This window comes from Xyrauchen texanus, chromosome 35 (assembly GCF_025860055.1).
Source record: "Xyrauchen texanus isolate HMW12.3.18 chromosome 35, RBS_HiC_50CHRs, whole genome shotgun sequence".
NCBI lineage: Eukaryota > Metazoa > Chordata > Actinopteri > Cypriniformes > Catostomidae > Xyrauchen > Xyrauchen texanus.
The window spans coordinates 7,715,809-7,734,015 of record NC_068310.1 but is presented as its reverse complement, the minus strand read 5'-3'; the positions used below and the strand labels follow the sequence as shown (position 1 = coordinate 7,734,015).

The 18,207-nt window shown below is 45.5% G+C and overlaps 1 protein-coding gene across 1 annotated transcript in view; it reads left to right on the top strand.

Moving 5' to 3' along the window:
• ngfa (nerve growth factor a (beta polypeptide)) overlaps positions 1-17,627 on the top strand; it is a 62,246-nt gene extending 44,619 nt beyond the window's left edge. Inside the window, exons 2-3 of the mRNA XM_052105935.1 lie at positions 5,575-5,686; positions 16,619-17,627. Of these exons, the coding sequence (XP_051961895.1) occupies positions 16,630-17,313 (684 nt within the window). The 5' untranslated portion in view covers positions 5,575-5,686; positions 16,619-16,629 and the 3' untranslated portion in view covers positions 17,314-17,627. The remainder of the gene's footprint in view (positions 1-5,574; positions 5,687-16,618) is intronic.
• The last annotated feature ends 580 nt before the right edge of the window (positions 17,628-18,207 follow it).

The following is an 18,207-nucleotide window of genomic DNA, read 5'->3' as shown; positions in this document are numbered from 1 at the left end:
AAAAAAACATGTTCTACAGTCTCTTCAAAGGTACAGGAAGAACACCCCTTATCCACAGTGGAATCGATGTGTGCCACGTGTCTGTTTGTGGCTACCGCCCAGTGAATTACCCTCCATTGGAGATCCACAGTGCGTTTCTCTATGGGAGGCTTATACAGGGACCTCCAGCAGCCCCTAGGGGATGAGTCTGGCCCAAAAAGATCTAGCCATTTTGATTCCTTCAGCTTCTTTATGGAGGCATGATGAGACACTTTCACACATGTTACATAGATTGCTTTCTTAGAGGTTTCCTCAAACTTTGCTAGATCTGGAGTTCTGAAATTTAGAATCGAGTCCTCTGTTGGTTGTTCCTCAATAGCAGCAGAAACCTTTATCTCTGGAAAAAGGAGATGGCCTTCGTCCTCTAGCTGAGATATCTTAATGGCCTCAGAACTTAAATGGTAGAAATTAATAAATTTCATTAAGTACCATCTTCATGAACCTGACAGACTTAATGCCTGTCAGGCAACACATCTCCTCAGGACTTTTCCAGGTTTCACCAGCTCTCAGATCTGATATTTTGCTACAACAAGCTTTTGATGTTAGAGTCCTTAAGCTCTTAAGGTTTAACACCTTAGCTTGCATTAGGGGATTAAAGAGGTTCGAATTGTATCCAGTCTCCTAGATTTGAAAAGTCTCCACTTTAAAAATGGATCTCCATGATTTTAAAACTGACTGATAAAAAGACGAAGTGCCACTCAAATCCAAGTCTGTCAGCCTTAAAAACAACTGCATGTCATATTTAAAAATTTCCACTTTTTGTAGCAAAGCGCAGGCTGTATCAATCAAATTTGATCCTCTAGAATATAGCAATCTCTGTGCAGCTTGAAGTCTGAAGGTCATGAGTCGGCTTTGTACATCTATTAATCCATGCCCACCTTCATGAACGGGCAGAAAAAGCACAGCCGCCTTTGTCCAGTGACATCCAGACAAAAAATCAATTAGTCTCTTTTGTATCGTGTGAACAACATCCTCTGGTGGATTAAGCACAGTCATTTTATGCCAAAGCATGGAAGCATCTAGATTATTGGCAACCAAAACCCTACCCCTAAATGATAGCTGAGGTAGCACCCAGTTCCATCTAGACAACTTAGCACACACCTTTTCCACCATACCCTCCCAGTTCTTTCCCTGATACCCCTCCTTTCATAAATGGACACAAGTATTTTGAACCCTTCTCTACCCCATTCAACTCCACCTGGAAGTACAGGTAGATTTCTCTCTTGCCAGTTCCCTATAATAAATCCTTGCAGATGAGGCATTTTCATAGACTTTTAAACTTTCTTTTAACACTCTTACATCATTATCATATTTTATAAAAACAGTTATATCATCAGCATATACAGATACATTAACAGGCCTGGTTTCAAACCCTTTAACTTAAAAACCTTGCAATTTCTTCCTTAACTGACAAAGCAAGGGTTCAATTGCCAGTGAGTATAGTTGATCTGGAAGGCTTGAGAGGTGAAGCCCTGGGAGGCTCGAGAAGCAGAGCCCTGGGAGGCTCGGAAGGTGGAGCCCTGGGAGGCTCGAGATGCACTGGCTCTGGGACGGTCATGGCTACAGGCACTGGCTCTGGGACGGTCGAGGCTACAGGCGCTGGCTCTGGGACAGTCGAGGCTACAGGCGCTGGCTCACTGACGTTCAAGGCTGCAGGCACTGGCTCACTGACGGTCAGGGTTGCAGGCACTGGCTCACTGACAGTCGGGGCTGCAGGCACTGGCTCACTGACGGTCAGGGCTACTGGCGCTGATTTGTTGACCATGCTATGCGTGAGCTCTGGTTCACTGAACATAGAAGGCAGAGCCATTGTAGGTTCTGGGGATCGAGCCGTGGAAGGCGGAGGCTGGAGAGCAGAAGCATTTCCTCTTCTCCTCCTCCTCCGGGCGGACGAGGCTGATAACGCTGGGTCGCTGACCGCGGCAGGCGTGGGCTCAGGCTCGCTGACCAAGGCAGGTGTGGGCTCAGGCTCGCTGACCGTGGCTGGCGTGGGCTCAGGCTCGCTGACCGTGGCAGGCGTAGGCTCTGGCTCGCTGACCGTGGCAGGCATGAACTGGGGAGCGGAAGCCTTTCCTCTCCTCCTCCTCCTCCGGGGGGACGAAGCTGGCAGCGCTGGCTCATTGACCAAGGCAGGCGTGGGGGTTGGCTCGCTGGCAGGCGGGGCAGGCATGAAGGGACGAGCCATGGACAACTGGGTGATCACCACTGTGGGAGGAGAGGCAGGGTCCTCCTTGACGATGCCCACAGTGAACGACGAGCCGCAGGCCAGCAGAGTCTCCTCCACGAATTTGAGGAGCGTTTAGCTGCGCATCGCAGGTGGAAACCGCTCCTTGAGCGAACTGTTCCGGTTAGCCCTGAAGAAAACCACCAGGGAGTCCGGGAAGTCCACTACATTCGCCAGCTCTAAAAAAATCGCGGTCCTCCACAGGACGGTCCTCTTGCATGAGGCTGAGCAGATGACAGTTAGCTTGAAGAACCGCTACATCCATTATTGGTAGATCGTTCTGTAATGTAAGCAGGAGGAGGCAGACGAGGAGTGCGGATCTAAATGCGGGTTTTATTAATCAAAGTGAAAACAAACAAAACTGGAACAAAGGAAACGTCCACAATGGGAAAATGAAACCAAAACATGAAAACATCGAGGGAACGTGAACAGGGCGAACAGGGCGAAACATCAACATCCAACATCCACAAACAACGATCGACAGAGACTGAACAAACAACCAGGGTTTAAATACAGAGACACAGTAATGACTAAATGACAATCAGGTGAGAACAATAACACAGTGCTGGCAGTGATGAGGGCCGGGAATCATGGGAATTGTAGTTAAAGACAGGGGACACGAGAAACACGGGGCAGACAACCAGGAATCGTAACAGTATGAAGTCTCCAGCCATATCAGTAACCCCCACAAAACCTGTTTTATACTACATGGTGGAGGGGTCCCCTCATGTGGGCTGCCATGTTAAGATCACATGACCAGCTGAATATTACTTGCTTAATTTTAGAAACCACCCTGTTATTGTAGACTTTCACTTATTGGATTAAATTAATCATGGCTGTCTGTGAATAATTCATTCCTACAATAGCATTGGTGACTGAAAACTATAATTTAAATGAGTATTCATCCATGCCACGAGGCGTAACTGTAATTCCAAAACAACATAAACTTAAAAAATACAGCACCTTTAAGGTTTAGGAGAACCTTTAACTTGTTTGTAGTGCCACACTGGTACATTTCACTTCAGAACTGCCGTGATGCGTGAAATGAACTACATTATCAAATTTTTTCAAAATATTTGTCACAGTCACATAATTTTCATGAGATCAAGCTGGTCAACACTTATACATGTGGCTATACTTTCTGTGCAAGAATGTTGAAACATTTATTTCCAAGCAAAGTTGTACTGAACATTCATTTACAGATTACTTGGTAGATCAGGGTGAAGATGCTTGTTTGTTCATTTACAGTAGGCCTATGTCAGAAAGTAGATACAGATGTATTATGAAAGCTGCCGCAGCACTTGGAAATTTAGCACAAGCGTGACCCATTTTCAAACACAAAGGTCAGCCAACTTAGTATGTTTACAATATTTTTTTCTCTAAGCTAGTGTTAATATTATGTTGCCACTTTTCAAACTACATTAAATAGTGATGTTTTATTATTTAAAACACCACGTCCACAGCACAATCCAATGCCAGGCACAACAGAGTATTGGCAGAGTTCTTCTCTCCTTGTGTTTCAAACATCAAACTGAAAGCAAAACTGTAGGTGACATCTGTGCAATATCATGTACGTGAGAGCTGCCCCAGATGCAAACAAAGGGTGAGGCCTCCAGTTTGTGAGCTGGATCCAGCAACTGCAAAAAATATACAGGGAAATATACTGTACACAACAGCAAAAGAGATTCAATATGTTAAGATATATCATTTCATTGTATTTTAGTACTTGTTCAGACTGATTCTGTTTGTTTGCTTAAGCATTTATTTGATGCCTTGCTGCCATAAGCAGAACTGTAGTTACTATGAAACCTCTATTTTCTCGCCATGAAATGTTAGTGCATCGTTGCCCTCTAGTGGTGGCTTTAAAATAAATTCTTGTTCTAAGTCTCAGTTAGGAATGTCATTCTACCGATCTTCTTCAGCTCTATGTAAATACACTGGGGTCCAAAAGCTTGGAATAATGTACAGATTTAGCTGTTGTACTGATGTAAAAAACCGCACCATCACTTTTTGAAAAAAGTCATTTTTGATAAAAAATCTTGACAGGCCCCATTTCCAGCAGCCATCATTCCAACAACTTATCCTTGAGTAATAATGCTAAATTACTCATTTGTTACTAGAAAATCACTTGCCATTATATAAACACTGTTGAAAGATATTTGGTTCTTTAAATGAAACTTAACATTGTCTTTGTGTTTGAGTTGCCACAGTATGCAATAGACTGGCATGTCTTAATGTCAATATTTGGCATTAAACCGGAATGTTATCAGACCCTAAACAGAACATATAACCTGAAAGAATATATCCACACTGTAAGAGATCCAAAACAGAGATGGATCCTCACCAAATACAGACTCAGTGATCACAGTCTGGCCATAGAAAAAGGCGGACACAGAAAAACATGAACGAGTCTGTGCTCACTGTGACAATGGTGAGGTCGAGACAGAGACACACTTTGTCCTTCACTGTGAGAAATTTACTGAGTTGAGAGAGAGATACCTCCACAAACTATCAAACCTCATGCCACAGTTTTCCAGTTTGGCAGAAACAGATCAGATGCTGGTGTTACTGGGGGAGGACCATCATGCATCAGTTGCAGCTATTTCATTTTTGAGCTGCACACCCTCAGAAACCAATCACTGCCTTAATGTACTTCAGTCACGGTACTTTTATTTTCTTATGTTCATAATGTCCTGTTAAATGCTTATTTTATTTTATATTGTATAGTGTATATTATTATAGTTTTTAGTTTATTTGATTCATGACCTGGCACCTTATTTTAATTCTATCTGTATTGCTATTTGTTACTATTTTATTATTATTATTTGTCTTGTCATTATCTGTTTTGTGTATTCATGCTTTGGCAATATTGTATATAAACACAATCATGCCAATAAAGTACTTTTAAAATTGAAAAAAAAAAAATTTGGTGCAGAGGTCTCATGATGAAGGGTAAAATATCACATGCTTAATGCAAAAGTCACACACACACACACATGACACTTTGGGTGGTGGAATATTACAGAAAGGTGATGTGACTTTTGGTCTGGGAGAAAATGCTGCAGGTGATTATATTGCATGCTTTATGTTAGAGGTAGTCAGTACATCCTTGATAATAACAGAGACTGACAAACAAGACTGTGTGTACAGTTTTTAGACTGTTAGAATGTTTTATTTGTCATTGATGATATTGCCTTTGTTGACATTTCCAATATTTATATACATGCAGTTTTGAAGGATTATATTCAGCCCATGGAATTTATATTCTCAGATGTTGTTGTACTCAAAGAGCCATGGTGTATGTTTTTCAGAAAAAACAAATACACCGGCCAGTCCTGATGGCAGCTCTTTGGGGACAGCCTGCACTGGACTCTGGCTCAAGCAGCCCACAGGACCCTCACTTCAACTAGGAACTTTTCACTGGTCAGTGAGTCGAGATATTAGGCATAGCCTGCACCACACACACACACACACACAGGCCAATGGGTACGGAATGCATCTACAGTTCAATCGCAATTTGCTATTATTAATATTATTATAAAAACATTGTATAATATGTAATAATTGAATGATATTTAAGCATTGCCTAAAGGAATATTCCGGATTCAATACCAGTTAACCTCAGTCGACAGCATTTGTGGTATAACATTGATTATACCATTTGTGGTATACCATTGTAACCCAGATTATTTATTTATTTATTTTAAAGAAATCGAGGGACAAGTCTAAATAATTTTTTGTGAGCCACAGTACTGAATAAAAACTTAGTACCGTTATGGTTATTTTCTATGAGTTTGCTCAAATATGCAGATCTGGCAGTTTTTAGAGCCTGTCTGAGTGCTAGTGACACAATCTAGAATGCTAGCAAAGACTGTATTCATATTTTCTGTAAGAGTCTCTCTGTAACCTCGGTTTTTGCTTTTTTAAAGTAAAGGAGGGACAAGTTGAAATTCATTTTTGTTGTAATCAACATTATGCCACAAATGCTGATTGAGCTTAACTTGTATTGAACTTGGAATATTCCTTTAAGGATGATTCTCACAAAGATTAATGTACAAAATTATATTTTACATGAAGGACTATTATGATTTTTGTCATTGTGACATAATTTTCATGACAATTAAGCACATTTTACCCAATGCACACATTTTCATTACAGCAATGCAGTGGTGGCCCATGCATTTTAAGTCTAGGCCTCTAGTGCTATTCATGCCATTAAGAAAACACAGTATATTATTAAATATTACGTTGGATAAGTCTCTTGAACCGACATTCAAAAATCATAATTTTTCATATGACTCTACCAAGGAGGTCTATAATACCTGGAAAAAGCTATCTGATAATATTTGCGATTTAAATATTGCTTGCAAATAAATTTCCTGTTTACTAAATTAAGTGATGCAGAACGTCTTGGGTTTATAAATCCATAACGATCTCTTTCTGAATGGCGATAATGGCAGTGAGTGATGACAGCCGTCAGCCATCCCAGAGCCAATGCCCGTGACCTCGCCCGCTCCTGTCTCTCCTGTTCTCCCCAGTCTCTGCCAGTGCTCATGACCACAGAGGTCATTCCCCAGCCTCTGCCCATGCTCACGATCATGGAGGTCGTTCCCCAGTCTCTGCCCATGTTCATGACTACAGAGGTCGTTCCCCAGTCTCTGCCCCTGCTCACGACTATGGAGGTCATTCCCCAGTCTCTGCCCATGCTCATGAACATGGAGGTTGTTCCCCAGTCGCTGCCAGTGCTAACGACGACAGAGGTTATTCCCCAGTCGCTGCCAGTGCTCATGGCCTCAGAGGTCATGCCCCAGTTACTGCCCGTGCTCACGAACATGAGGGTCGTTCCCCAGTCTCTGCCAGTGCTCATGACCACGGAGGTAATTTCACAGTTGCTGCCAGCTCTCGTCAAGCATCTCATGACACCGCCTTCCATGGCTCCGCCCCTGGTCCCTGCCCTATGGCCACCTCCCAGGCCTCCTAACCCAGTCCTAGCTCTGTGGTCACCTCCCAGGCCTCCTGGCCCGGTCCCTGACTTGTGGCCGCCACCCAGGCCTCCTGACCCTGCTCTGTGGCTACCTCCCAGGCCTCCTGAACCTGTCCCCACTCTGTTGTTTCACTGTCATAATTTTATTAAAGCCTGCACATAGATCCTACGTCTCCTGTCTCATCTCAGCAAACATTTGTTACAAACTTGACTGGGACTTATCTAAAAGACTACACTCACCAAGAACAAATAAATCAATCTGAATGGCTGATGAATCTGTCAACCTGACATTAGATGCCCATTCATTTCCACTATTGAAGCTATCCCTATTCATTTGTAGATGAATTAGTTGTGGAAAGTGATTAAATATACATAGGCAAAAAGGTGAATGAGAATGACAGGATGAAAAAATATGTATTTATTTATTAGGCATGTTAGGCCGGCAGAGAAGGCTTTGTTGGCCCTGAGAATTTGCCACTGCAAAAATGTGAAAAAATCAAACATTATACAGATATTTAAAAAATTTAAATTCTTTGATCAGATTTGTCAGCATTGATTAGTTAACACTATCATTAGTTTGTCATCTGTCATTGCTTTCAACTGGTAGAATTACAATGTAGTGAGCTAAATAAAAAGCTGTACAAACAATTGGAAAATGGACATGAGAATCTGTAAAATCTCTGAATTTGAATGCACAATCCATAAATAAGAATAGCCACAGAATGATGAAGGGTTTGCACTCTGCAGAACATGTAATATTGCACATGCTGAGCACAGTGGGGATTTCTTTAAGACTGCAAGGGAAGCTCAGCTTCCCCTATAATGTCAAAAAAATAATGGTCAAATATGTACTATTGTGTAAACAATTTATTGACTAAAAATGCGTTAGAACACGTTCATCTCGAAGACGAGTTCGTTCAGTTCGTACATTACATATAGCAGGTCGGCTGACTCGATTTACTTCTCATACATTCCCGTAGCGTCAGTGCATTTCACTGTTGAAGCCGAGCGTCCGTTGACTTCAATGGGGCTGCTCTGAACAGTGCTCCGAAAATAGACGGTCATTGGATAAATGCTGCGATTATGTCCCGCCCACGGACGCTCAGCGTCTCTGGGGGTGAATGAGGAGTGGGCTGGCCCGGACTCCGGGCTTCCACGTGATGATTGGAGGATCTGTCGAAAGACTGCATCTCCTTTTGATTGACAGCGAATCTGTACTATAAGAAGTCACTGAAGCTATTTCGCGCTCAGTCCCATCGCGGATTTCTCAAGTGTCAAACTGCTGCAACCTATTTTTTATTTTTTTTTTGGCGAAATTGCTAGTCAATTTGCATAATACATTTCACACAATTATACACCACATTCCTTGTTTCAGTTTTACCAAGTTTAATATATTTTGTTTTAGAGCGTTCGTTCGTTCGTTCGTTCGTTCATTCATTCATTCATACAGTAGGCTAGGCTAGCGTCGTACGGGTGAAACTGCGCACGATGGCAGACGGTGCTAATATTGTCGACCTGATTTTGGCGAAGCCATTTGAAAGTCTTCCTTACGAGGAAAAAATTAGAATTAAACAGCAGGGCAGATCAACACCTAAGATTGATTTAGTGCAAAAAATAGGGTAAATAAGTTTATAATGTAGGCCGAAAATGAGCTTCCCCTCTTTGAAAGACCAGCAGCCGCCACTGGCTGAGCAGGGAAGCAATATTTGATTGTGGTTGTTTATCATATATCAATTCGAATCGTAATGCCTCGTTTCGCCAGACAGCCAAAGACCCCTTTGATTGGTCCTGATTTCCTTCTCTCCCCCTCTGTGCAAAACATAGCTGAGTGTTAAACCATAATGTTCTTACAAACTTTCCTTCCTATGGGTGTATAAGTGGTAAGAGCATTTCTAATTTTCTACAGGTCAAACTCAGTAATACGAGGTCACTGGTGTCTTTTCCATTTTTCCTGTAGCGCTTTACAATTGATTTAAAATGACATTGCATGACTTGATGAAGACATGTTTTGTGATGTGATGTCATCAGACTTGTAACACAATATTCGTGTCCGAAGGTCGTTTGAACAGGCATAAATCTCTTGCAAAGTCTCATTAAGAAAGCACATTAATATCCAATACTATTAAGCCAGAAACAAAGCACTTGTATTAAAATGGATAGGAGAATTTGGAAGCCCAATATGGCAGATGTAGGAAAGGAAGTCCCAACTTACTGTTAAAAGAGCCAATCACCTTTTAGAAAAAAACATCACCTGTCAATCAGCTTTAGCACATTAGCTGGACTTGCCTGAAAAATATTGTTTTTTAAGCATAATCTGAGTTAAAGGAGCACAATTTATGATACCATTGTTGTAGATTTTACTGCTTTTATAGTGATTTATAACAAATAAATCTGTTATTTGATCGTAATCTTGACCAACTCTTTGAAAATTTCGGTCTTTCCCCATTCAAGTAAATAGGCATTGTACTTTCATGTCACTTGTATATAGCGTTTGTCACGAACCCCGCTCCCTCGCTCCGCCCCCTCGAGCTCGCATGCTCGTTTTGCTCCCTCGAGCTCACACGCTCGTTTTGCTCCCTCGAACTTCCACGCTCGTTTTGCTCCCTCGAGCTCGCAGGCTCGTTTTGCTCCCTCGAGCTTCCACACTCGTTCTGCTCCCTCGAGCTCGCACGCTCGTTTTCCTCCCTCGAGCTTGCACGCTCGTTTTGCTCCCTCAAGCTCTCATGCTCGTTAGCAGGTCTCCCTCCTCGGGCTCGCAAGCCCGCTCTCAGTCACCACATTAGTTTCACCTGTACTCGTCTGATCACCCATCATTGTTTACACCTGCACTCGCCCCATATATATCACAACCCTTTCGTCTCACGCCGGTTGGTTATTGTATTTAGTTTCCCGTGTCTTTGCCCCCCCCGCTAGTCCCGTCTAGTTCCGAAATCCCTTGTGATCGTTACCCCTTAGCTTGCCAGCTCTAGTGTTCCCCTAGCTCCCATGTTTAGTATAGCTCGTTATTCTGATCCTGTTTCCTGGCTTCGACCTCCCGCTCTCGTTGACCACTCTCTCCCGGATTTGCCCCTTTGCTCTACTTTGATTCCCCGGCTTTTGACCCTACGCTTCCCTCGACACTCTCATTTGGTTTTGCCCTTGTTTGTACTTTTGCCTGCCTCTCTTGTTGGAATAAAAGTAGTTTCCCATCAACATTGTGACTGTCTCGTCTTGTGTGTGTGTGTGTGTGCGGGTTACAGAATAACCAACCTCACCGAAGACAGTCACAATGCATCACGCGGAGGATTCGCGCAGCTCACTAGAGCGGATGTGCACGTCGCATTCGGTGCGAGGAGCTACGATTTGGAGACATGACCAAGCGCTCACGGCCCAGGGGCAGTAGGTATGTACTGTGTCTGAAATATTTCACCCTGTTTCACCTGTGTCTGCCCCTGAGCCCGTTGATGCTCTCCACGCATCCGCGAGCGCTGTATGCTCTCCATCCCCGGAGAGATTTTATGGCTCTTCGGACGCTAACCAAGGGTTTTTCGTGCAAGGCAGTGGTTGTGTAACTCATAACCCCGTCCTTGACATTATGGAGCCAGCGGCCCGACTCTTGGTTTTGCGCCAGGGGAGCCAACCCTTGGAGGCTTATGTTATGGATTTTTGTGCCCTGGCGTACCAGGTGAATTTTGATGAGGTGGCTCTGAAAGACATTTTTCATTGTGGACTGAATGAGCCAACCTCATCATTCATGCCTGGTGGTCGCTGCTCCCTTAACCTGGCTCAGTTTATTGACCTCGCCCTACTGTACGCTGGTTCCTCGTTTACTGTGGGGGAGGCAGACACTGAACCAGCGCTCTACGCCACGGCCCCCGTCTCGAAGCCTACCACTGCCCCCGTCTCGAAGCCTACCATGGCCCCCATCTCGAAGCCTACCACGGCGCCCGTCTCGAAGCCTGACACGGCCCTAGTCCCGAAGCCTGACACGGCCCCAGTCCCGAGGCCTGACACGGCCCCAGTACCGAAGCCTGACTCGGCCCCAGTCCCGAAACCTGACAGGGCCCCAGTCTCGAAGCCTGGCACGGCCAGCGAGTCAACGCCCATGCCTGCCACGGCCAGCGAGCCAGCGCCCAGGTCTGCCACGGCCAACGAGCCAGCGCCCATGCCTGCCACGGCCGGCGAGCCAGCGCCCATGTCTGCCACGGTCAGCGACCCAGCGCCTGTAGCCTCGACTGCCCCAGAGCCAGCGCCTGTAGCCTCGACCGCCCCCATGGCCACGTCCCCTGTTGGCCGAAGACGTAAGAGAAGGAAGAGGGCCCCTTCTCCCCAGTCTCGTCTTGTGCTCAAGACCGCAGAGGTTCCCTCAGAGTCTTCCACGGCTCTGCCGGGCTCTGCTCCGCCCTCAGAGTCTTCCACGGCTCTGCCGGGCTCTGCTCCGCCCTCAGAGTCTTCCACGGCTCTGCCGGGCTCTGCTCCACCCTCAGAGTCTTCCATGACTCTGCCAGCCTCTGCTCCGCTCTCCGAGTCTTCCACGGCTCTGCCAGCCCCTGCTCGCCCCTCAGAGCCCTCGCGGCCTCCGCCTCTCGAGCATCCCAAGGCTCCTCCTCTCGAGCCTCCGAGGGCTCCTCCTCTCGAGCCTCCCAGGGCTCCTCCTCTCGAGCCTCCCAGAGCTCTACCCCTCGAGCCCCCCCGGGCTCCGCCTCTCAAGCCTCCCGGGGCTCCCCCTCCTCTCGAGTCTTTCAGGGCTCCCCCTCATTCCAAGCCTCTCAGGGCTTCTCCTCTCGAGTCTTTCAGGGCTCCTCCTCCCCCCAAGCCTCTCAGGGCTTCGTCTCTCGAGTCTTTCAGGGCTCCTCCCCCTCTCAAGCCTCCCAGGGCTCTGTCCCTCAAGCCTCTCATGGCTCCACCCCTCAAGCCTCTCAGGGCTTCGTCTCTCAAGCCTCTTAGGGCTCCACCCCCTCTCAAGCCTCTCAGGGCTTCTCCTCTCGAGTCTTTCAGGGCTGCTCCCCCCCTCGAGCCTCTCAGGGCCCCGTCCCTCCAGTCTTTCATGGCTCCACCCCTCAAGCCTCTCAGGGCTTCATCTCTCGAGTCTCCCAGGGCTCCTCCTCCCCTCCAGCCTCTCAGGGCTTCGTCTCTCGAGTCTCTCAGAGCTCCTCCTCCTCTCGAGCCTCTCAGGGCTCCGTCCCTCGAGTCTTTCAGGACTCCTCCCCCTCTCAAGCCTCTCAGGGCTTCGTCTCTCGAGTCTTTCATTGCTCCCCCCCTCAAGACTCCAGAGCTTTCTAGGGCTCCGCCTCCCGAGCCTCCTACGGCCCCCCCCTCCAGAGCCTCCTATGGCTCCACCTCCCGAGCCTCTCACGGCTCTGCTCCCAGAGACTCCAGAGCCTCCTACGGCTCCGCCTCCCGAGCCTCCTACGGCTCCCCCTCCAGAGCCTCCTATGGCTCCACCTCCCGAGCCTCCCACGGCTCTGCTCCCAGAGACTCCAGAGCTTTCTAGAGCTCCGCCCCTTGAGCCTCCTACGGCTCTACCCCGAGACTACAGAGCCTGCCAGGCCGTCGCCTCGGAAACCCCCCACGGCACCGCCTCCCTTGGCTCCACCTCCAGAGCCTTCCAGGCCTTTGCCCCTAAAGCCTCCTTCGGCTCCACCTCCAGAGCCTTCCAGAACCCCGCCTCCAGAGACGCCTACGGTGCCGCCTCTGACGGCTCCGCCTTTCACGGCTCAGCCCGGACTTCCTGACCCTCTCCCTGTCCTGTGGCCTCTTCCCTGGCCTCCGGACCCTATTCCTGTCCGGTGGTCACCTTCCAGACCCCCTGACCCAGTCCCTGTCCTCCAGTCGCCTTCCAGACCCCCTGACCCAGCCTCTGCCCTATGGCTGCCCCCTAGATCTCCCGACCATCCGCCTGTCCGCTATGTTCCCCCTGACCTTGCCTTGAAACTGCCCATTGACACCATGGACTGTCTCATTTCCCTCTGTGCCCCTTGGACTGCCCTCAATTTTGTTGATGTGTTTTGTGGGTTTTCTGTTCAGGGGTTTTTTGTTTGTTTGGGATCGTCCAGCACCACGTCCCAAAGGTCGCGCTCCTCACGACCGAACGCGGCCGTCAGGAGCCGTCCGTTATAGAGGGGGGAGTACTGTCACAAACCCCGCTCCCTCGCTCCACCCCCTCGAGCTTCCACGCTCGTTCCGCCCCCTCGAGCTCGCACGCTCGTTTTGCTCCCTCGAGCTTGCACTCTCGTTTTGCTGCCTCGAACTTCCACGCTCGTTTTGCTCCCTCGAGCTCGCACGCTCGTTTTGGTCCCTCGAGCTTCCACGCTCGTTCTGCTCCCTCGAGCTCGCACGCTCGTTTTGCTCCCTCGAGCTTGCATGCTCGTTTTGCTCCCTCGAGCTCTCATGCTCGTTAGCAGGTCTCCCTCCTCAGGCTTGCAAGCCTGCTCTCATTCACCACATTAGTTTCACCTGTACTCGTCTGATCACCCATCATTGTTTACACCTGCATTCGCCCCTATATATATCACAACCCTTTCGTCTCACGCCGGTTGGTTATTGTATTTAGTTTTCCATGTCTTTGCCCCCCCCCGCTAGTCCCGTCTAGTTCCGAACTCCCTTGTGATTGTTACCCCTTAGCTTGCCAGCTCTAGTATTCCCCTAGCTCCCGTGTTTAGTATAGCTCGTTATTCTGATCCTGTTTCCCGGCTTCGACCTCCCGCTCTCGTTGACCACTCTCTCCCAGATTTGCCGCTTTGCTCTACTTTGATTCCCCGGCTTTTGACCCTACGCTTCCCTCGACACTCTCATTTGGTTTTGCCCTTGTTTGTACTTTTGCCTGCCTCACTTGTTGGAATAAAAGTAAAACTGGGGCAGTGGTGGCTCAGTGGTTAAGGCTCAGGATTACTGACCAGAAGGTCAGGGGTTCAAGCCCCAGCACCACCAAGATGCCACTGTTGGGCCGTTGAGCAAGGCACTTAACTCCAGGTTGCTCCGGGGGGAATGTCCCTGTAATAAGTGCACTGTAAGTCGCTTTGGATAAAAGCGTCTGCCAAATGCATAAATGTAAATGTAAATGTAAAAGTAGTTTCCCATCGACATTGTGACTGTCTCATCTTGTGTGTGTGTGTGTGCGGGTTACAGCGTTCCCAAGATGGCCGTCGAGTGAACTGACTTGCCTTGAAAGGGACTTCGAGTAATATGGAATGGTGAATAAAATTTACCTGGATTTACCTGCCCATTAAATTAATTTTTATTTAATTTTTTTACTAGGGATTTACAAGCGTCCTCATTGGTCAGAAAGGCCCCGCAGCCTGACCTTAAAGGTTAAAGCAGACTTTCCTTTGTAAGGCTTCCAAAAGTCCATCAGATTTGCATGACTCGAGTATGAAGACATTTCAGCATAATCCAGGAATATTTTACACAAAGTCACAGTACTTTGCTGATTTAACCTTCTTAAATGTACAGAATGCATTTAAATCCATGATTTATACAATACCTAGTCTTGCTAGGTAATTCTGAACTGTGTTAAATTGCATACCTGACAAATGAAGGATTATAGCCCTTTTTATAACTCTTATAGTACCTCTTTAAAATATGTATAATGTTTATCCATGTTGTATAACCAATGAACTAACCAATATGATTTTGTAACCATTTGTTTGTGTATGAAGAAAAATCTGGTGAAAACAAATATCATGTACCTTGTACCGTTCTCGATATATGAGAGTTCATGTTTAAGTATGCACTATTTTTGAGCGAGAGATTTGTAAGACTCCGAAACAAAGGGTCACAAATCAGCTGTCGGCAAGGACAGCACAGTCGACCATGTGACTCTGAAAAGTCACTTCTGATTGATGCAGGACACCCTTGGGGAATGCTCCAATTCTCAGTTCAAATAGTTCCAAACGCTCTTGGCTTCCCACTTGTCTCTTGCTGGACCCTCTTGCTTCATCTTGCTCTTCAGTTGCTCTCTTAATACTCTTCCTCCCATGTGAGATCCAAGGGAACTCGGGACTTGACGTCCCGAGAAGGAGTAAGAAGGCCTCGCTTCACAGCTAACATCATTCATACCAGACAATAAACTTCGACCATACAAGTCACCACATCGACGGAACAAACTTTCAACCAAGAACTTTCAACGTAAAGAATGTCTGGACATACCAAATACACACAAGTACACCTCCAGTTTGTCCTCAAAGGGCTGGTGTACTGATTAAATATTCAGAGTAATCCGATAGCAAATTGATGTAGACTCAAATGAGAATAAATGTTTTTTAAGGCATTGTCGATAAACTCCATGAAGTTCCTTTCATTTCACATTCTGTCACTACTCACCAACCTGGCTCATGTATATTTGTGTTAGATTAGATTTATGCTTAGAATAGCAATAAAGTTTGTCTGTATTCAAAGATGATTTGACTGTGGTATATTTGATGAATAATCTCATCACTGTTTCTAAAAGATTTCCCTGAATACGAGTGATATTATTCTCATTAAGCCATGAGAATAATAGTAATCCAATAAGTGAATAAATCATAATTCCCTTTTTAAAGCTAATTCCTTTCAACAGAACGTGTGAGCGGATAAAACTAGACTTATTATTTGAAATTGTTATATTACGGTTTCAATGGTGGAGAATCTTATTCAGACAAATAATCTAGTTATTTTCTAATTTATCTAATTTATAATGGTTGTCGAACGTGACTAATTCCATTATATATTTCATTACATAATAATGTAGAATAAGGACAGTTTTATTTAGTTCATAGCTCACATATTTTGAGACCCCAAATTCCCTTACATATTATGGTGAGAATGTGGACACTAAATGTCCCCGTCTACACCTATCTCTAAATTATATATATAAACAATCCTACATATTTGGTGTGAGAATGCGGGCAATAAAATTATGTTACACATTTGCCTATATCCTTATACGTAATCCTACACCAACTACATTTAAAAAGTTGTTCAAGCACAATTAGAATGCATGTGATGCAAAGGATCATGGTATGAGTGCTGAAGAGCACGCAAGTTGACATGTGAGGCACAAGTGACACAGAAGCACCACATAATGACGTGGTTACTTCAGCAATTGCATTTTTCATCTCAAACTTGCTTTTTCTGATGCCATCAGTTAGGTTTAGTTTTAAAGTTTATGGAAGGGAGGTTAGATTTGTTAATTTAAATGTTGATAGAGCATTAACTTTAAAAACCTCATCTGTTTTGGAGAACATTTAACATGCTTTTAGCTGCACACAGTGGATATTTCTGCCGCAGTACATTTAATAAACCACGTTATCTGATTTTGCAAACATTGAGACAAAGTCACATAACTTTCATGTAACTAAATTGCTAATTGTCCTTAAATTTTAATTCTGCTTTCACTGTCTCTTTGTCAGCAGGACAAGTTCCCATGAGGTCGTTGACGCTGGTCCTGCTCTTCCTGATCAGCGTCCAGGATGCACTCAACTTGGGAGGCTACACCCAAGCGCATTGGCCAGCCAATCAGCATGCAGCAACGGAACAAGCACCTGGGCCTCGTAGCCAGTCAAAGCAGGATGATGACCTAATTCCAAATGTGAACCCAAAACTCTTCAACAAGCACCGTTACCGTTCATCTCGTGTGCTTTTTAGCGATGTGATCCCTACGGAAAGTGAAACGGGAGGCTCCAGGCACTCGCGAGTTAGACGGAGAGCTAACGAGTTTTTGCATCGTGGCGAGTACTCAGTTTGCGAGAGTGAGGAGCACTGGGTTGAAAACTTGACCCATGCCACAGACATGGCAGGTAACGAAGTCACAGTGCTGTCACACTTTCAAATTGACAAAATCAAATATAAGCAGCTCTTCCACGAGACAACTTGCCGCGTGTCTAAGCCCAGCACCAATCCGGGTCAGGGAGCCAGTGGCGTAAAAACTGGAACCTCTACCTGCCTTGGGATTGACAACAAGCACTGGAACTCTTACTGCACCAACACACACACATTTGTGCGTGCGCTGATATCCTACAAGAAAAAGAATGCCTGGAGGCTAATCCGAATCAATACTGCATGTGTGTGCGTGCTTAGTCACAAGTCATGGAGTAATGGAAAGTATTGACTGGTTTCACGGCTAATTCGGTACAGCCTCCTGTACTAAGCCCCTCTCACCTTTCAATAACAAACATCACCAGTGTCCGAGAACCCACCCCTTTTATTTTGCTCTTTTACAAAAATTTTAACTAGACCCCTCCTACCCTACCTCACTATGTAAATTATTGGTTGTAAGTTATGAGGACTGCATGATATATTTATATAGTTTATACTGTCAGAATATATATATACATATGTTTGTGTGTGTGTATGTGTGTATATATATATATACAATATACATAAAAAAGCAAGCTTTTGTTGTGTTGTTGATGCTCTTATTTATTAAACACCTCACTTCAGTCAATGCAATTCTGCTTTCTCTTTTAATTTCTTCTAATAATATCAGCCTTATGTTTGGTATCTATGTTTGTTTTAAAACTTCAAGCTTAAAACTTTAAAAGTAAATCTCCCATTTACTGACAGTTACCCACTTGTACCCAGCTCTGATTTGATGGTAATTAATGCATAAGATGCATGTTGAACATGTGGATGAGACTAAATAGTTGAAGTCAAGCACGAGTACAAAAAATTTGATTTTTGAAAGAACAACTGTACCACTTCTCTGAAAATCAAAGGCTGTCTAAAGTATGTTAGAGTTTGTCACAGAAAAGTGGAACATCACTTTTCAAACCCATGCATTTTTCCTTGTGAGGCACCATCCCCATTGAAATCATTGTTTCTTTCATGTAATTGTAACCGATCCTGCTCAATCCGCTCCGAGCGGGATTCAAAGTCAGCCGGCATGGGAGGCAGACGTGCTAAAGAGGAGGCTACTAGTCAGTCGCTAGTTTGCCTCTTGAGGCCAGGGTAGGGTTGCACCAGCTGTGCCTAAGTTCTCATGTAAGTTGGAACGTAAAGTTCA